This window comes from Physeter macrocephalus, chromosome 2 (assembly GCF_002837175.3).
Source record: "Physeter macrocephalus isolate SW-GA chromosome 2, ASM283717v5, whole genome shotgun sequence".
Classification (NCBI taxonomy): Eukaryota; Metazoa; Chordata; class Mammalia; order Artiodactyla; family Physeteridae; genus Physeter; species Physeter macrocephalus.
In genome coordinates, this window is record NC_041215.1 from 135775614 (window position 1) to 135796271 (window position 20658).

The 20658-nt window shown below is 44.7% G+C and overlaps 1 protein-coding gene across 34 annotated transcripts in view; it reads left to right on the plus strand.

Moving 5' to 3' along the window:
* The window catches only part of LRRFIP1 (LRR binding FLII interacting protein 1), a 150496-nt gene that overhangs the window by 91701 nt on the left and 38137 nt on the right, over window positions 1-20658 (plus strand). For 8 of the 34 annotated variants that reach the window (XM_028482976.2, XM_028482956.2, XM_028482938.2 and 5 more), the window contains 8 exons: window positions 45-95; window positions 3289-3327; window positions 6916-6975; window positions 9248-9310; window positions 11444-11527; window positions 12900-12944; window positions 14142-14207; window positions 19651-19740. The exons of 5 other annotated variants lie outside the window; for them this stretch is intronic. In XM_028482976.2, the coding sequence (XP_028338777.1) occupies window positions 45-95; window positions 3289-3327; window positions 6916-6975; window positions 9248-9310; window positions 11444-11527; window positions 12900-12944; window positions 14142-14207; window positions 19651-19740 (498 nt within the window). The remainder of the gene's footprint in view (window positions 1-44; window positions 96-3288; window positions 3328-6915; window positions 6976-9247; window positions 9311-11443; window positions 11528-12899; window positions 12945-14141; window positions 14208-19650; window positions 19741-20658) is intronic. 21 more of the 34 variants (XM_024124616.2, XM_028482974.2, XM_028482975.2 and 18 more) reach the window with 13 other exon arrangements.

Below are 20658 nucleotides of genomic sequence, written 5' to 3' on the forward strand. Positions count from 1 at the left end.
TACATCATCTCCTCATGGTGGTTTTCATCCTTTCTTTTTACTAGGCGTCTGATGAAGATGAGCGCATGTCAGCGGGTAGCCGTGGAAGCCTGAGGGTCAGTAACCAGGATGGTTGAGTTTGCATGGTACAGTCTGTGTCCGCGTTCCTGGCCCTTCCATCCCTGCCTTCAGAGTTCTTGTTCATTATCCCTGTAGCCTTATAGTCAATATCTAACTAAGGTGCTTCTTTAAAATCTGTTCAACGGTGGGAGGTTTCTTTGTGATGTAGAGAGATTATTGATAAGCGTAAGCAGTTCTGTTGTGTCTTTCTCCCCAGAGTGGAAGAGTCCTCACTTCTTCATGTTGGTCCACATCACAAAACTGCCCCATTTAGAGTAAGTTGCCTCATTGCTAGCGTGGTGAAGGGGAGCGTGAAGGCTCATTCTGTCCTAAGGGACGTCCACATGCTCCCCAGCAAATTGGAATCTCAGTTAAAGTAACTATTATTCAGAGAGGTTTCCCATAGCTCCTTGAAAGCTGCTGGAGGCTGCCGGTGGAAAACCGGAGCACACACCGAATCCATCCAGCCTGGGGCCTCAGGAGCCTTTCCTTTCATCAGCTATAATGAAATCTCTTCACCACTGACAGCCTGATGGTTGATAAACACAAATACACATTTTTCCGTAAACATTCCAAAAATCTCATAGTTATACTTGAAAACATGGCATGCTTTGGGAAGTGAAGTAGAGAAAAACGCGTTTTGCTTAGTCCTTTAAGTCAGGGAATTAATCTGAGCGCGTCAGCGTAGTTACCACTGGGTTAAAGCTGCATCTCTCTGCTGGTAATGATTCGGTCTCAACGCAGCCACTCCATTTTACTGAAGGGCTGTATGGGGCAGAAGGCTTGTTTTTAATCACCGTGGCAATTAAATCATGATATAAGTCCTAGCCTTCCTATTTATACACCAAATGTACATTTAATTTAGCTGTTTATAACAGCAAACTATAAAGGTGATACAGTCAGCCTTCCATATACCCAGGTTCTGCAGGATTCAACCAATCACGGATTAAAAATATTCGGAGGGAAGAATTCCAGAAAGTTCCATAAAGCAAAACTTGAACTGGCAATTATTCACATAGCATTTTACATTGTGTTTACAACTATTCATGTAGCATTTACCTTGTATTAGGTGTTACAGGTAATCTAGAGATGACTGAATGTGTGCAGGAGGGTGTGTGTAGGTTATATGCAAATACTACGCCATTTTATATAAGGGACTTGAGCATCTGCAGATTCTGGAATCTGCGGGGGTCCTGGAACCAACCCCCCGCAGATACCGAAGGATGGCTGTTCACTGTTGCTTTGCTGTTAACAATTGTCATTGTCCTGAAGGTGCCAAAAGCATATCCATCGTGGTTTTGCCGGAAAGTTACGGTTCAAAGGTGAAGTCAGTTAAAGAGCTTCCTTGCTATTTGAAACTTTCTCCTTAGCCATGTAGTTGTAACTTCCTCACATACCCTCTGACATGATTCATGCAAGAGGAAGTATGATTTATGTAACCTAAACATTATCAATGCAAAACTCAGTTTGCAGAATCTGTAGACAAGGGTCAGAAATTATAGCTGTCCAGCAGGCGCAGGAGAAGGTCGGGTCCTTGAAACCAAGTGAAGAAGCTACCTTTTCAAGGAGAAGGGGAGTGATCATGTGAGCACAGGACTCACATGACCATTGGCCAGGACGTTGGTGAGCTTGACACGGGCACTTTTGATGGAAATAGTGAGGGCAAAACCTGACTGTTTTGGGCTCAAGAGAGAATAGGAGAGAGACTGGAGAAAGAACCCAAACTCTCTTTCAAAACAGCATTTTCCATCTGCGATCCTCCTTGAAATTGTATTCAAGATTTTGTTTGTACTTGCATTTTTCTGGGAAAACAATCTGTTACTTTCTTAAGATTCTCAGAGGGTTTCCTGATCCCAAAGAGCTTAAAACGATGGTATTATTAGTGGTTGTTTGGGTGTTTATAGCATCTATTTCATTTTCAACGATTTTAACCAGAAATGAGCTAAATTTCTGTGCTGGACACCATTCTTTGCCAAGATACAAGCCTATTTGTTTTAGGATATAAAAGTTTATGGAGGAGCTCCACAATTAGGGTGCTAAGTAAAGTAAGAGACGGGGAGAAGGTGGAAAGTCAGCAGTGGATGGGTTTTCGTCGTTAGACGGGTGGCGTGCTCCCCTGCTCTTTGGCGTGATGCACTTGATCTAAAGGAAATAACTCTCTTTAAAACTCACAGAACTTGGATCCTGGGGATAAGAGTCAAACCTTCTAATTTTTACAGACATAGAACAAGCCCAGAGCAGCGAGGAGGCCTGCTCAGGGCCAGGGTTCTGTGACAGCATCAATCCCAGAGCCCCTCGGGGGCCCGGAAGTGGCCTCTCCTGGTTGGTGGCCGAGCAGGGTTCCCCACTGCGCCTCCCCCGCCAGGGGGGCTCATCTCAGTCCATCTCTGCATAGGGCCAGTTTCTGCTGTTTTTCATATTTTAATATTTGGAAATCTTTCGTTTGCAAAGTTCAAAGACCCTATCTTTTACCTCTTGACTTTCTCAAAATACAGGCCTTCTTCACTCCACTGACAGTGATGATAAACCCTTAATTAAAATGGAAGAAATTTTTTTCCTAGCGTTTGTATGGACATTCTCAGAAAACCTAGATTTAGATATCATAAGTACTTAACTTTCTTTACTTAAAAATTGAGAGTGGGCTTCCCTGGTGGCGCAGTGGTTGAGAGTCCGCCTGCAGATGCAGGGGACACGGGTTCGTGCCCCGGTCCGGGAGGATCCCACATGCCGCGGAGCAGCTGGGCCCGTGAGCCATGGCCGCCGAGCCTGCGCGTCCGGAGCCTGTGCTCCGCAGCGGGAGAGGCCACAGCGCTGAGAGGCCCGAGTACCACCAAAAAAAAAAAAAAAATTTGAGAGTGACACATCTGTTGACCTTTTGCCTAATATAAATAGAATGTTTTAGGTAGAGGAGGAGAAAGAATTGCTCAGACTGCTTCAGATTCCATGAATTAGAGCAACATCTGCCTTGGAAGTTTTATTTAATGCTAATGGATTTTATGGTAATGCTAATGTAATTGCATTTGTAAATACATATGAGATCCTAGAAGTCATGAAAACAATTTAATTTCATTAAGGTTTTCAAGATTGCCTGTTTTTTGTTTTATGTTTCTGTTATGCCTTACGTAGCTTTTTAATTGATTTTGGGCAACTCTTTTCTGTTGTTTTTCTCTTCCATCTCCCCTCTGACAGTCGCAGCCTGACTTGGAGTACGGGGGTCCCTACGCTTGGGTGAGATGATTGGGCAGACATGTGGCCTGATCCTAATAGTGTGGCGTGGGAGATAATAACCTGTGGCGTTTCCACTAATCTCATGAGCATTTGTACACCTTTGTTTTAAAAGACACACATGCCACGCACCTGTTCTTACCTGGGGACTGAGAGCCAGAGGGCAGGTGCACGCACCACAGTGAGCTCTCTTCTTCCCAGAGCCTCCTGGGTACAGCTCTGACCCTCATGGGTGGGTCTGGAACCCAGGTGTGGGTGCTTGACCATCTCCCGCACCTGGCGGCCCGTGAACACGGCTGTCTGCCAGGCCTTGGGGTAGCAGCTGCAGACACCAGATGGGAAAGATGGTGTCTTCTTCAGGGAACTCAAATCAGATCAAGAATTCCCAAGCCTCTACACTTCCTTTAAAAGATTGAATTTAAAGTCATTTTATCTAATGAAAAATTTATTATTTTCTAATCTGTATCCTTTCAAATTAAATGTCCCAGATGGCTCTTTGGCCAGAAAGTGCTCTTTGAGAAAGACCCCAAATCCAGTAACAAGAACGAAGCCTTTAGATTTAATTTCAGAATTTCCCTTCTTACATCCATCTAGAAGAGTTTGTATGCCTTATGCTTTCTGAAAACCTGTAAACTTAAATTACACTAAAAGGAAGAAAAATGTAATCTCACCAGCATTAATCACACTCAGCATTAAAGTGACTCAGCACTGAAATTATTATAGCGGATTATACACCTCTTCACTTGAAGGACTTTTCCCAAAAGGATCTTGTGCTTCATTCATTCCATTGCATTGAAAAAATATCTAGCAAACTCCGGTTTTTAAAATATATTTTTACCCTTAAGATGATAATTAACAGGACCGTACATCGGCACAGCACACTTGTCCCCGGAGTCTCCCGGTGAGGCTGCTGTTCTCCACTTTAAAACTAAATTGAGTGCATCAAGGATTGCACTTCAGAGCTTTGATTTTGCCTTTCTTATTTTGTTTCCCATCTCTAATGCCCTTGAAGGTGCTCTGTCTTTTGACTCAGTAGAAGAATACCTAAAACTATTCATTAAAATAATAACAGTTGCCTTTTGCGTGGTCATGCGTGAAGCTGGTTATGCTTTGACAGCACTGCATGCAGCTGGTAGCATTCTGACTAATCACAAGTTACCATTAGAATAATTGGTTTTGCTGGGACATTTATTCTTATATCTTACTTACCCTCTTTTAGAAAATGCTGATTGGCGAATGTCTTTATTTTGTTCTGTCTTAGAGCAGTGCTTCTCAATGTTACCGTATGTAAGATTCACCTGGGGAACTTGTTAAAACGCATATTCCCGGGCCTCTGGGTATTCCGATGTCCTAGGATGGGAAGCACGCCCCGTGACCAGGATGCAGGTGGTCTGAGGAGTGTTGAAAAAAAATTCTGTCAAACAAAGCTAGGTGAACATCCGAGACCTGACTTAAGATGAAGGTGATACATGCCTTCTGTGGACTTTTTATTCTAATGTTGTTACAGTTAATTTTCAACTCTCCTTATTACCCTCTTGTGCCACTAAAAACAGCTCCACCCATCTGAATTCAACACAGAAAAACTACCCAAGAGGAGAAAGTTGGTGTGTTATTTAAGAAGGTCAGAGTACTTCTCACTACAGAGGTGATGTTGGTGAGGTCTACAGCTTCGGGAATACGGTGTAGGGATACGTTCCCTATGACAGAGTTTCATTACAACAGAAGAGTGTGGATGTTCCACAAAGCCTTCAAAAGAAGGGTCTTTCCTGCATTTTCATGGAAGGCCAGAAGAGAAAGGGACGACTGCAGGAGGGCATTTGCTCTCCCAGCCTTCACCCACCCTCTGCTTTACGCTACAGGCTAATTAAGAGAATGAGAAGATCAAAAAGGAAAAAAATCCATCTACAGCAGTATGTATTTTATAAGCAACAATGGAAAGCCAGAGGGTTTATATATGTAATCCATTTTTCTTCCTTATTTATTAGCAAGGTAAAAATCATCTAAAATTGATTGATGTTAGCCTTCAATATTAATTTTTTCCAGAAACTAGCTGCTAAACAGATATCAAAGGAGTAAGACTGAGGTCTGAAATATACAAGTCCTTGACATGCAAGATTATTCTCTCGAGAGAGAGAGAGAGAAAAAGGAAACTAGACTGAATAAAATTCCTGCCAATCTCCAAAGGTTTTTTTACTATCAAATTTATTTCAGAAATGTTTTAATGTACTCATAGTTTTAAATTTTAATTTTGAAGGATTTCTACATACTCTTTTTCATTTAGAAACTTCGAATAGACTTGCTTTTGAATTGTAACACAAGTAAGTACACAGTTTTATAGTCAGGGTTTCATGAATCTGGATTTATAATCTGCCTGGAAATCCATATATTTATTCTTCATCAACGTCACAGCGGCATAATATGTGCTGAACCGTCTCCCCTGCCCCGAACTTTTCACAAGGAAACGTATCCTGTCCTTCCTCGGTACCAAGCTGTACGGGTACTTACCCATACAGTCAGCACTGATCTGGGCCCTCATTTTAATCAGCTTTAATCCTCCCAGCGGCCTTGTACAGTATTTATTACCATGCACGTTTTCAGAGCCAAGGAGGTAGAGGTTCCAGTGGATTAAATAACTTTTGCCTAAAGTCGTATGACAAAGCTTCTCCTTGGAATCTGGACTCAGGTCCATGACCCCCTGGCATCTCCTTCCATTTTTAGCAGTTGTGGGGACTGCTCCTCCTTTCTCTGTCTCAGGAGCTGGTTATGTCCCGGACACTTGGCAGCTCTTATCTTGAATCAGCAGAAATTTCCTTATAGGTGAATGAGAGCAGTTTCTAGAGCCTGAGCTTTGGCTGGGAATTGGGAAGAGAAGGGAGACAAGCATATGCTTAACTTAATCATTCTCTTTTTTTCTGGAGAGCAAATTATGAAATCATGAAATATGTGCTCAGTTTCACTTTGAAAAATAAAGTAGGAGGACTGGATGAATGAAAAACTGATAAGAGAGGATATACTGCCATGATAGACATTTTTTTCCATGATGAACGTCTGCATTTAATTATAAATTGAGTAGAAGCTCTCTCTGAATCTTCTGAATCCAGCTTCATAATGAGCCGTGGTTTTTAAGGGCTTCATGCTGAACCAGGAGCGCAAGACGAATTGACTCAGGTGGAGGTCATCAGACCACGTTGCCTGGCTTCCAGGCTCCTCACAGGCTGGGATTCCCGCATCGTCAGCACAAAACCGGAACCAAGAACTGCCGAGGAAAGCAAGTGCACCCAGGCCCGTGCGCCTCACTCCGTGGGGACTTGGCATTTCCTCCCGTCCCCGAGTGATGCCCCGTAGTCACCAGTGACACTAAGAGCGTGACGTGATCCGCCGACGGGGCTGGTTTCTCCTGAGGTGTAGTCGAGCAGATCAGGAGCGTGGAGGCAGCGGGGGGCCTGCCGGGATGTGTGCTACCCTGGCCGTGTCCATCCGCTCCACTCCAAAATCTCCCTTTATACCCGGCTAATTCTTCCCTGCTGATCTGTACCTGTGTCTGCATTTGTATACTGATGTCCGTTTTTCTCCTTTTCTTCGCTGAAACAGACAAATGGTTATGATGGAGAATTATATGGATCGCGGTCCCTGAATAGAAGATCTGGCAGGGTTAGTAAATTTGCATGACACAAAATTCAAACAGATGGCTGCAAAGCTTTTTTAAAATATCGCTAAATTTAGCTTCTTTGGTTCTTTTCTGTGTTATAGTAGTTCTGTGTGTGTGTGTGTGTGTGTGTGTGTGTGTGCATGACAGAATGAAAGCTAATGTTTTTCAGTTGGTTAGCAATCTTAGACTGTTCGTCTTCTAACATTCTCAGTGTTCAGGTAAGAGATCGACGTTGAAAGGAATCTCTTAGGTATTAAAAGGTCGAATTAAGTAGTAGCTCCTTCATCATTTTATTGCCCTGGGCTGTTTGTGTGTAGTGTGCATATGAAGAGTATTCCACTCTCAAATATACTTAAATTCAACATTCCCACTCTTGTCCACCGGTCTCATTTGTAATTTTAAGGACACATACCCTAGAGCCTGTGTTTCGCTGAACACTGATGCTCTCAGTGCCCATAGCTCCAGGGAAGGAAGCAGGAGAGGAGAGGGATGCTGTCCAGGGGGAGAGAGAAGAAGAAATGAACCAACAGCAGGGCAGTCAGGAGGAAGTGGGGGAGGTCTCAGGGTTTACCAAGGAGGAGGTCGTTGGGGATTTCAGGTGGTTAAACCAGATACATTTTCATTCAGTTTCCTGACCTGCTGCGGATCTCTTATACATGAAAATCTAAAATCCTCCTGCATTTGCTTCATTTATTTTCTTGTAGTAATCAATTTTACTAGCTGTATGAAACAGTCTTTCTTTTCATTTGCCTTAATTATATTAAGCAATATCATATATACGTTTAAATTATATTTTCAGGTTTCAAAGGGGTAGCGGGACACCCTCTTAGCGTTCTGAACCGGGCTAGTCAGGTTTTACCTTCTCGTATCCTATTAAGGATTGCATACACTTCTGTTTCAGCTAAGCTTTTCTCATTCCAAACTAAAAAATCCTCCCAGTTGAAAGGCCTGTCTTCCTGTTTATGTTGCCTTTTGCACTGACAGCCTTTGGACTTTCTCAAGCTCTGCTATGTTTTTCTTTAAGGTGATAACAGCACTCCGGGGACAGAAGCAAAAGCAACATCCATTCCGTTTTTAGAGGGTGTTGACAGTTTTGCTTCCTGTGCTCAGCATCCCTGCGGGCTGTTCAGTGCTGGCTTTATAGGACAGGAGCTCTGATGGCTTCCCACTGCTTGCTGGGGTTAAAATGACTAGTTAGTAACTTTTCACCCTAAATGCATGCTTTCACCATATCTCGATCACAAAGAATCGTAGTTCAGAGCTGGAAGTTACTTTAGAAGTTCTTTAGTCCAGCTTCTACCCAACACTACATTCTTCTCTAGAACATCCCAAACATGCAGCTGCCGGCATGTTTGTGACCATACAAGGTGGCATCAAGCTCTACATCGTACAAATATCCATATGTTTTAATCTTTGATTTTTACGTTGAAACGGTGTAAGTGTGCCTTAGGATTTAGTTAAGATTAAGTCATGCCTCTAGAAATCAGATACAAAAGAACTTGATGATAAAACTGTTCACCACAGAGTTAAGTTGGATATAAAGTTGATTTAATAAATAATCGAGAAATACTGGGTTGGCCCAAAAGTTCGTTCGGGTTACAAAAACCCAAACACACTTTTTGGGCAACCCGATATAATGATTGAAGGACCAAGTAACGTACTGCTAATGTAGCATCTTATATAGGAGCAGAAAACTCCAGGAACAGCGTAAGGATGGGCTTGGAGAAAAATTGGATGGGAATGAGAAATTTCATGGACGTCAGAAATACCAGTCTGTGGGCAGGAACGAGATGGCCAGGCTGATGATGTGTGTTTCCTCCCTGGAGCTTCGGGGCTGAGCTGTAGCCCTCAGACGTGTTGGGCTGAGGGAAGAGTGAAAATTGTGCAATAAGTGGAGTTTTAGTTACCTAAGAAGAGATGTCATACGGAAAGTCTAGACTAAGAGGTTATAGATGGTCCATCATGAGATTTAGTAAGGAATTACAAGTAATAATAGCTAAATTTAAATATAAACTTAAATAATGAGAATAGTTAAGTCACACGACCTCACTGAGATAATAAACACTGAAAAGTAAAACACAGCTTAGAACCCCTAGTGGTTAAGAGTTTCTGCTGTAGTAGAGGGTATCAGTTCTCTAGCTGCCTCGGCATTCCCGGAGTACTAACACTGCTTTGGTTGTGTCATTCCACATTTGCCTTTTGACCGGGACAGGTGGTGCTTTGGGGAGAGTAAGGAAGTGCTCACCACTTAACCTTGTCTTCTTTGCTGCTCAGAATTCCAGCTACAGCGGTGACAGCAGATTCTCTACTCTGTCATCATCCAGAGAGGACACCTTGGTTGGTTTCCATTTAAATCTTTCACATCCTCTCTGCAGAAACTACAGGTTTTGTAGCATGCAATCCTGTATGTGTAAATTCCACTCTCTTTTCTCTTTGAATGTCTATTTTATGAAGTTTCATTTGGATAACTGTTACAAAGTCCATTTTGGGGTGGTAATTAACATGGTATATTTAATTCAGATCTAGCCCACTCTCTTGCATTTGAATTCATATTTAAATGTTTGAATACAAATTGTGGTGTTGAGTTAGGTACGGTGAAAGAAAGTATGTGGCTGTTTAGTAGCTGGAACTAATCAAAAAGGAAAGAAGAAAGCCCTGAAATTCTTTCCTTGAGAATTCTTGAAAGCAGAATTACTTTGCAGGGTACATGCATACTTGGGGCAATTTCACAAGAATGGAATAGACTTGGAATGAAAATCCAATCCAGTCCAAACGTCCACACAATAACATTCCTTCCCATGCTTTAAGAACATACACCAATCTTGATAGGCAGATATTTCTCAATTATTTAAGAGCCCTAATGGGTAAGGCTTGTTTATCCTACCTAGGTGAGATTTGTGTTCACTCAGCAAACATTAGGGAACTAGTTTAGGTGGGGAAGTCACAGAGACAAGCAGGTGAGTTAGGTCCTCTGGAAGCATTTACTTCTAAAACAGAAGACAGACACCCCCCCCTCCCCGCCCCTCACACTAGTGCAGAAACTGATTTTGCCAGGAAGTGTCATAACAAAGAATGTCAACTGAATCTTAAAGAATACGTAGAGGGAAAGAAAGAACAAATAGAAACTAACCAGGTAGAGCCGGCAGCAGTCAACTCCTAGTCCTTCCTTCGCCCTCACCCCTGTCGTGCCTCATCCCCGCCCCCAACTTTCTACTCCTGCTGCGTGGGGAGGGCGGAAGGGGGCGTTCCAGGCATCGCAGCCCCTCTCTCTCCCCATCAGCTTGCCCACTTCCCAAACTCCCACCGCTGCCCCCGACAGTAATAAATACTCCAACCCTTCTTCCCCCTAGTATGTGAATTCTCACTGAATATAAGATCGACTGCAAGCACCAAAGGATTGGTGGGTTTTGACACCTTGAGCTTTTTGTGTATTGTGTGCATTTTCTTAATTCAGCGGGAGATTTTGCTGTTGAAAAGAGCACTTCGTCGTTCAGAAAACTTTACTTCCAAGCTCAGATACTTTCTGTAAAATAGAACATGGTGTTAGTTGTCTAATACTTGGATGTGAATTATTCACCAAAATTAATTGACAAAATGGCTTCTACCCAGGGCATTCTCCCAGCCACTGGGACAAGTTTCAGGGTTTGTGTTAAAATATTAGAAACTTTCTCCCTGCCCACCCCAGGATTCCACTTGCCCGCCCCTCAGGTCATTCTGGTGCACCCGATCCAAGGCATAGGAACGACAGGCACACGTTACGGGATCCCGAAAGGACGGGGAAGTGTCTTAGGGTGCCACCACGTTACCTGAACAGAACTACTTCATCCGCTTCCAGGGCTGCCCTGGGTTTGTGTGATCAGTAGAATACTGCTGACATGGAAATCTGAAACAGCTAGCCTCCTCTTCAAGGGTCCTTTAATGTGGATAGAACATTTTATTTGGGGAAACCGCTAATTTATATAGTAGTATTCCCCAGAAATCCCGTATAGATTGTTGGTCTCAGAAATGTACCACTGAATCTATCATGTCTTCTATGAATCCTGAACACACGTGCATTGTGTAAATACCTAAGCAAGCCCGAGATCATCTCCAATGAAATATTTTATTACATAGAATAGAGGTTACTATCTCTGCAAATTCCTGATTTTGAGTTTTTCCCACCAAACTGTAAAAATTAGAATTTGCATCCGAAAGACCTTCAAAACCCCACTGATCTTGCTGTCAATTCAAATTAATGAAACCTGTTTTTGCCTGTGTGTAGACTCACAAGTCCTAATTTAGTCCCAGGTAATAGTTTTGTCAGTTAACTGGACTGTCTTTATTTCCTTCCCCTCATTCTCTCTTCCCTGCAAGTGCATGTCCTTTACCGATCTTGTAGCAGAAGTCAATTTCGTGTGAATTGATGATGCCTTTGAGATGAAATGAAGCTGTGAGCCTTTTTCCCCTCCGGCCCGTTTTCTCTGATTACAGGGACTTTCCTGCTCCGACTTCGACTTCGGGCTTCTCAGTCGTGGCCTTGCTCCCAAACCCCTGTCTGTCCAGAATGGAAACCGGGTCTGTCCTCCTCCTTTTCACATCATTCTTCCCTCTTCTTTCCTTCTGTTGTCACTTGAATTGCTGATTAAAGGGACGTGGATACTTCAACCTCTTCCATGTGAAGTCCAAAGAGCAAAGCTTAGTAGATGTTTTCAGTTGGCTTGACTAACTGGCTAAGACTTTTCTTATCCTTTTAAAGCAAATCAAAAATAATTTAAGACCTTATAATTTTTTTTAAAAAGGAGTTTAGGAAAAAGGAGGCTCTATTAAATGTATATTTTCAAAAGCTCAAGTCCAAAAAATTGGTCTCTTGGGTCTCTCCTCCTTTTCCAGCAATTGTTCCCCATTTGGGGTTTCCTTTGTTTTTTAAAAAAACATTTTTCTCCTGTAAATGTATCCAGGAAGCAATTTGGAAGGCTTTTGTGCGTAATCTAACTCCTCCGTCTTGGAAAGTGGGGAGAACTGCGTTATTTCTCTGGCTTGCTCTCCGCTGTGTTTCCTGTTTGTACAAGGCAGTCCCCGAGGTGCTTGGCCTTTTTAGCTCCAGGTAGAGGAGTCCTGTTCTCGTAGGAGGATGTCGGAGGCCGAGCTCCAAGAACACATCACGTTATGGAGGTTGAACTGCCACCTCCCTGCGTTGTCGTGTCCCTGGCGTTGCTGAGTGATCCATCCCTGTTCCTGCATGTTCCCTGACCAGCTGGTGGGCCCCCTGCCCTGGGCTCTCCGTGGCCTCTGCCGGCAAACAGGTTATGATGCTCTTCGGAGGTGAGGCTCGGGTCGCACCAGCGAGCTGCCCTTGTGTTCCAGCACACCCCGCACAGGCTCCGTCTCTGTTCGGGTGTGGGCTCCCCTGTGCCAGAGACGTGCCAGCCCTGGGCGGCTGAAGCCCCCCTACAGCTCCTTTGTATCTTGGAGACTGTTGCTTGGATCCTCTGATAGAAGCAAACAGGCTATTCCTGCCGCACTGCTCCTGTGGGGAAGTCTGTGTATTTAACACCCCGAAGTGCTTTCTTCACCCGGGATTTTGAGTCGTGGGTTTGGGCTCTTGCTGGTGTCGTTGACGTTGTCACCATTCTGTCTCGCTCCCCGACCCTTTCTTCTAGGAATGCCTGAAAAGATGCCCAGAAAATAGCCATATTTCAGAGGTTCTGCGGAAGTTCACTATTTTTAAAGTTAAAAATCATCTCATGTTTATTTTCCTTGTAAATGTGGATTTGCATCTATCAGAGTTATTGAAGGCATGGTGCCTTTGTGGACTTCTTTTCCTTCTAACAGTCGTACGGTAACTTGGCTGTCATGATCACCAAAAGCATCATGATTACCTTGTCACTGTTATTTGTTGCTGTTTTTTCAAGGGTTTAAAAACCTGCCATTTGCTTTCATCCTCCAGCCCTCCTATATGTACGGCGCTGCCCGGCCGGCTGGGAGTTACCGGGTGCGTGTGCTTCCCACAACCCCTTGCCCGCTCCTGCCCCCTCCACCCATTCCCCCCTCCACCCCACCCCCAGCCTAACCGTGCCCCCGCCCGCGCCTAACCGTGCCCCCCCCCCACCCCGCCGCCTCTCAGCGCGCATGCGCGCCCCTCCCCCACCGAACGCCTCCTCTGAGTGCGGTGGACTTACCTGTTTGCAGCCCTTCTGGAGGTGAATTACCGCTTTATGTGGAGCTTACGCTTGCAGCCCCCTTTGGCCAGATCTGGGGTTTATTTCTCCCGACAGTTGACAATAGCTGGGGAAGACACGTGTTTGTGTAGGATTGTTAGGCTGGAGTAAAGTATTGGCAACGTTTACTTAATCGATTGGCAAAAAGAAAGGTAGCTTTTTATTGCTTTGGTAACCTTAACAGATATTAATCCATTGTGTTATATTATCTTGGAAATTTCCAGTTTTAAATACCAGGTGCTTATGCCCTGCAGGAAACTTAAGTACTCAAAGTAGCCATACCCTTATTGTTAGTAACTTTCTGAATTTCCATCAGATTGCACACTTACGAATTAGATGTATAACCGGTCCAGCAAACCCGCTGTGTCCTCAAGGAGGAATAGGGAAAATTAAAGTTCCATTCATGGTATTGTAAGCTCCTAGTTACCATCATTTACCCTCAGTGATTAATTACGTAGGATTTTCAAGTTAATGAAATGTTCTGTTCTCTAGTTAGCGATTCTTAAAGAATTATAAAATAATTGAGCTATAATCAACATGCTGTTTTTCTTACAAAGTCACTTCATATCGGAGTGACTTTCTAAGCATCATCTATGAGGATGCCATGAGAAAATGCGGGATATTTGAACTATCTGCTCGTTTTAAATCTAGATTAACAAGTTTTTACTTAGCAAGGAATATTTTTCAGAGTCATAGATTTAAAGGATCTATTGGAGATTCCATTGCATGCCAGTTGGTTGACAGCAACTAAAACTTCTCTCACTTGGACTTTTGCACGACCCTGTTGTTTTGCTGCACAGTCTTTGCCTGTGGAGGTGGTTTTGAGCCTTCCCTGCATGTCTTCCATCGTGATGTTTTTCAGGACGTGTTCCTGGCATGTGTCACTCTTCCTTAGCTTACATTTCAGTGTTTCCTGGGTGCCGATGGAGAGAGGAAAGGTGCCCTGTCCTGACGGTCTGTTTTCGTCACAGGCGTCTGTGTCGGATGAGAGCAGTCTCGGTGGGGCTCGGCGGAGCAGTGCCTGCGGTTCCCACACTGTAAGGCACTTTCTGTGTTTCCCGAGCTTTCTGCTGCATGACCCTGGGGTGACTCTCTCAGCCCAGCTTCAGCCCTGGGAGGTAACTAACCAGAGTTATAGGGAGGAAACACTGTCTCATCCCAGTTTTCCATGGTAATAAGGGTCATGGATAACGTAAGTCATATAGCCTTTGGTGGTTAGTTTAGTGTCCTCACTCATCAGTTTATGTTGAGGTCAAAGGGAGAAAGATTCATCTTCATTGAGTTTCATCTGCTCTTTCCCTGCAACAAGGGATGAAGCGATCTTATAATAATAAAAGGAGTCAAAGAGTCAAAAGGGAATGCAACAGGCCACAAATTATTCTCACCTCTGGATGACCGAGGAAGATGAACGAATTTAAGGACTAGAATATTACACATAAGGAATTTCCTTTTTTAATTTTGTTGTCTTTTCACCTCTTTGAAGGATTTGAAGTGATAGGGTTTCTCAATAAAGGTGTAGTAGTTGTACAAGAAATACTTGTTGAATGAAAACGATGAGTGAATGAGTGAAGGATAAAGGTAAACAAAATGGGATCAGCCCATGGAAGTGAGGCAACTGATTGACCTGTCCTGAGGATCAGCTGAAACTGGGCATTGTACCCAGTCAGCCCTCCCCAGGGGCAGATGCTTCAGCATCCTGAGGCTCCTGCACAAATCCTAGAAAGATGCATCCACGCCCCACGTGAACTAGGATGGCTTAAGAAATACTTGCAAGTGCTTTTATAATTTTGCTTTTGGAAGTAATTGACTACTTAATTAATTGGCTAAATGATCCAGCTTTATGATTTATTATTTTTCTCCAGTCCTGAATATTCAGGAATTCTTATGAAGTAAGCCAGGGTAGCCTACAGTTTTCTTCATAATGTAGTTTTTATAACTATTAATTATAATAATTGATGAAACATGAGTTTTTTAAAATTTTTATTGGGGTATAGTTGATTTACAGTGTTGTGTTAGTTTTAGGTGTACAGCAAAGTGAATCAGTTATACCTTTGTCCACTCTTTTTAGATTCTTTTCCCATATAGGCCATTACAGAGTATTGAGAAGAGTTCTCTGTGCTATACAGTAGGTCCTTATGAGTTATCTGTTTTATACGTAGTGGTGTATATGTGTCAGTCCCACGTAGCATGAGTTTTTGTTGACATCTAATTAAACACTTGCATTGAACAATTTTATATTGCATAAAATGCAATATAAATGCAGTGGAACCCGCTCTATTAAGTCTTTTTCCCAGTTCTTAAATATTTTTTTAGGCCCTTAAAAAGCTCATAAACCATACCTAATGGATGAAATAGCTCAGGCCTGTAGGACGGATAAAATGCAACTAAATGATTTTCTTTTATCAGTAAGAGGCAGCAGCCTAATTCTTTAAGAGAATGGATCTTCCCGAGCACCAAAGCAGAACTTCTAATGTCTGCCGGGATGTACGTCTCGTAGATTCTCTTTAAATGTTGCCTCTGTCGATGGACTTTTTCAAGTAGCTGATTCCTGACCTTCGGGGTGCTGTGACGGGCATCGCTGATTGCTCTTTTGTGTAGCAGTTATTTGGTGCTTTAAACCCTCCTGTAGGAACTGCCGGGGCAGTATGGCTTTAGGGAGTTAGGAAGTAAAAGGTCTTCTTGTCCCGACAGCAGAATGCCTAAAATAGGGCTCACGTCCCTGGTCTCACACCAGGCTGAAGAAATAAAAGAGAATCAAAAGATATTTTTTTTCTGCACCTAACACTGTACTCTCTTGCAGAAGGAGCACAGCATGCGTTTGCTGGATTAAATGGGACAAATTGATCCCCGGGATAAAATCCCTCAGAAGAGATCTCTGGGCCATCAGCTGTGTGCCAGTCACAGATCGGCAGGCCTAGTGCAAGGGAAGGTTCACTGGCCTCTCGTCCTTTCCCATCGCTGCCCCACCCCCAGCCCTCAGGATAGCCCTGCAAGGGGATGCCGAGTTCCCCACGCCCAGCAATGCTGTCTCCCCAGGCTCTCTATGCAGCTAGGAGCTGTGGCCGCTGACAAATACACATACAGAAATGTGAGGACACTGCGACTTGGGGGTCCCTCCTGTCCTGACCTGTAGTACTGTGAGCTGAGTCCAGGCTGACCTCAGGCCTGCCCAAGACAGTCCTGAGCCCACTTTCAAAGCCTTGTCCCCATCTCCATTCTGCCAAGAAATTAGCCTCAGACACAGTGTGTGTTTACAGTTAAATGACTAATTACAATTACAGTTAAATGATTAAATGACTGGTTCTTGAAAGTGGAACGGTTTTGCTTCAAAACCTTTCTATTCTGTACCTTCCTTACCGTCAGTAAGCTGTGTGCATGTCGTAGGAAGGACTCTTGGCCGTGTGTGAAGTGACCTCCTTAGTTCTGACCCTCTGGGAAGCGATGCCACCTGGTCCAGGAGCCGTGAAAGTTGGTTCTAGCAGAAAGTGACAGCTTGAGAAAAGCCCAGCTTGTATTCTCTTGCATAATCCTCAGAACCTGTGTGGTCAGTGTCTCTACTTCATGACATAGATGACAAGATATGTAACTTTCGCAAGGTCTCATGGCCGATATGAGATGGACCCTGGACTCAGATCTTGCCCTTGAATAGCTTACTTCAGCCCACATTAGCCACGCTGACTCCAAAGTATGGGCGACTCCAAAGGTGCCACGTGGACCACAGTGACACAGACTTTACACGTACTCTTTTCCGCATGTCAGGTCAGATCGGATGATTTGAGACTCAGGAGTTGGGGAAACTTGGGTCAGAGATAAACCGTATTAGCAACAATCTGTCATATCTCAGCACCATAAACCAGGACTCGAATGACATAGGATACAGTAGGATTTGTCTACAGGAGGAAGTTTTCCTCTCTCTTGTATCAGCAAACCCAGAGGCGAAATACTTCTGCTTTAAAGTGCTGACGTTAGGTGTTTTCCTTTATTTTGAACAATAAAGCTAAAAGGTGAGCCTAGTAATGCTGGTAGAGTTCTTGTATGTGCCATACCTGGCGGTGGTTCTTACACACAGTGTGTGTACAGCTGTATTGTCTGTGCATCTGAAATAGCATCTTGCACCTCAGTGTAAATACACAATAGATATTTATCCAACATAGGAACGAGTCCAGGCAAGATGGGTCTGGGGAATTTGCTCCTCTTGACCAAGGCTGTGTACAGCCTAAACCTGAAATGGTTCATTCAACAAGTATTTCTCAAGTACCTACTGTGTGCCAGGCCTCCTCTGGTCGCTGGGGATTCAGCAGGGAACAAAATAGACACAGACTCTGCCCTGGGGAATTCCACTCTGGTGGAGAAACAGGCAAACTAAGCGATGGTATTTACGACAAGGATCACTAGCACCCCTGAAGTTTTGTGGCCCCATATAATTTGCAGTAGGAATGATGCCTGCGGGTCTCCAGGGGGCCTGGGGGCAGGGAGAGGACAGTCAGCACAGGCCTCAGCCCAGCTCCTCAGTCTGCCAGTGCCTGTGGTCCTAAATGGTGTTCGAGGCCCGCCTCCCCTCCCACCCGCCCCCCGCCCTGCCTCGTTCAAGAGGAAGGTAAGATTTTCTTTTTAAGGTCTCATGAAGTGCTTTTTTTTTTTTTTGTCTAGCTCTGATCTGTGAGTTCATATTTTAACATAGTTTAAGGTATTTTCTGGAAAACTATACTGTAAAATATGGGTCAGGCTGTTTCAATGTGGCAATAGTTGAGGAAGACAGCATTCAAATAAGTTTTTTATCTAAACAAAGCAAGTATTTTCTTGACTTGGGGTGTCCTTGAATATGCTTGCTGTTTTCTTTGTTTGTTTGTTTGTTTTTGCGGTACGCGGGCCTCTCACTGTTGTGGCCTCTCCCGTTGCGGAGCACAGGCTCCGGACGCGCAGGCTCAGCGGCCACGGCTCACGGGCCCAGCCGCTCCGCGGCACGTGGGATCCTCCCGGACCGGGGCACGAACCCGCGTCCCCTGCATCGGCAGGCGGACTCTCAACCACTGCGCCATGAGGGAAGCCCATGAAGTGCTTTTATTTTATGATTTTTTTCAGATATGTACATACTTTTTTTTAACATCTTTATTGGAGTATAATTGCTTTACAATGTTGTGTTAGATTCTGCTGTATAGCAAAGTGACTTGTAGTGAGGTGGATGGACTTAAGAGTCTATCATACAAAGTGAAGTAAGTCAGAAAGAGAAAAACAAATACCATATGCTAATGCATATGTATGGAATGTAAAAAAAAATGGTTCTGATGAACCTAGGGGCAGGACAGGAATAAAGATGCAGATGTAGAGAATGGACTTGAGGACACGGGGCAGGCTTAAGGGGAAGCTGGGACGAAGTGAGAGAGTGGCGTGGACACATAGACACTACCAAACGAAAAATAGCTAGCTAATGGGAAGCAGCTGCATAGCACAGGGAGATCAGCTCGGTGCTTTGTGACCACCTGGGGGGGGATAGGGAGGGTGGGAGGGAGACGCAAGAGGGAGGGGATGTGGGGTATATGTCCACATACAGGAAGGTAAGATTTTGTTGTTATTGTTGTTAAACCTAAAATGCATTTAGGGCTATCACAAATGTGAATACAAATCAGTTAAGAGGGCATAGCCTCCAGATACACGAGTTACTGGTGTTTTCCTTTACTAGAAGAGAGAAAGTTAAGGTAGATGGGTAGACAGACAGATATACACGCAGGCCACTAGATAGAAGGTCCTGTGGTACTTTAAAAAGCCTTGCCTGGGGGCTTCCCTGGCGGCGCAGTGGTTGAGAGTCCGCCTGCCGATGCAGGGGACGCGGGTTCGTGCCCCTGTCCGGGAGGATCCCACATGCCGCGGAGCGGCTGGGCCCGTGAGCCGTGGCCGCTGAGCCTGCGCGTCCGGAGCCTGTGCTCCGCAACGGGAGAGGTCGCAACAGTGAGAGGCCCGCGTACTGCAAAAAAAAAAAAAAAAAAAAAGCCTTGCCTGATTTTGTATTAACCCTAAATCTTATTTTGTATTCCCTTGCAAAGATAGTCGAGAGGCAAAGTTTTGCATTGCCCCGAAGCCAGCCCCGCTTGTCCCGCTCTTCAGTTTCTGTGCCGGCAGGCAGCTCACGTTCTCAATACCTGTCTCTTCCACATCGTGGAGGCTTTTCTGCGCAAAAACTAGGTGTCCTCCACACCCCAGCTGAACAGATGCTCTGTGTTACTTTCTTCCTACTAACCAAGAATTCTGTGTTCTTTTGATAGTGTGATTAAGTTTTGTGTTCTGAGTGGCCACATGTCGGATGCTGGGAAGACACAGCCTCCTTTCCTAGGGCCGGCCAGAGGCCGCACTAACCTCTCCTTCCTTTCTGGGCTGTGCCTGGCTGGCCTCACAGCTAACCGGAGCCTTTGTCTCGTGGCCTCCGTCCTCCTTGCATCTTCGCTGACCTGTTCCTTTGTTTCCGTCTGCGTGTCCCGCGGCCAGCTGGGTGGGCAGCCCTCGGAGCACAGCGGCCACTTCAAGTCCAGCTCCCGCAGCTCCTCGAGAGGCAGCTCGGCGCGGGCCAGCCCAGTGGTGAGTGGGCCTCTCGCCCTTGCTGCCATCCACTTCCTCCCTTCCCCCACCTCCCCTTGGACCCTTCACTCCCCTGTCCCGTAAGAAGACCCCTCCACCTCCAAACGCCTGAACCGGGAGAAAGTAGGAAGGCTTTCCGTGATTTATTTCAGGTCTTAGCAAAAGCAGGATTGGGGAAGATGCTTCCAAATTTAGAAAATGACTATTCAGTGAGCTCAGAATTGTACTGCTCAGTTTGCAAAGGACCATCTAGGAAGCTGCTGACAGTGCTGAAGAGACGGGGGTCTCACTGGGAGGAGAGAACTTGGCGCAGTGCGGGAGAACTGTAGCCATGTGCCTGCATGTGTTGTTCTTACGATTTAAAAATTTGAAGGCTCTTTTTGTATTTGTCCCAGTTAATTTATTTTTTTTAATTGGGGTATAGTTGATTTACAGTGTTGTGTTAGTTTCAGGTGTACAGCAAAGTGAATCAGTTATACATATACATGTATCCACTCTTTTTTAGATTCTTTTTCCATATAGGCCTTACAGAGTACTGAGAAGAGTTCCGTGTGCTACACAGTAGGTCCTTATTAGTTATCTATTTTATATAGAGTAGTGTGTATATGTCAGTCCCAGTCTCCCAATTTATCCCTCCTCCTCCTCCCCCCGCTTTCCCCCCTGATAACCATAAGTTTGTTTTCTACATCTGTGACTCGATTTCTGTTTTGTAAGGAAGTTCATTTGTACCATTCTTTTAGATTGAAGGGTTCACTTTTTTTTTTTTTTTTTTGTGGTATGCGGGCCTCCCTCTGCTGCGGCCTCTCCCGTTGCGGAGCACAGGCTCTGGACGCGCAGGCCCAGCGGCCATGGCTCACGGGCCCAGCCGCTCCGCGGCATGTGGGATCCTCCCAGACCGGGGCGCGAACCCGGTTCCCC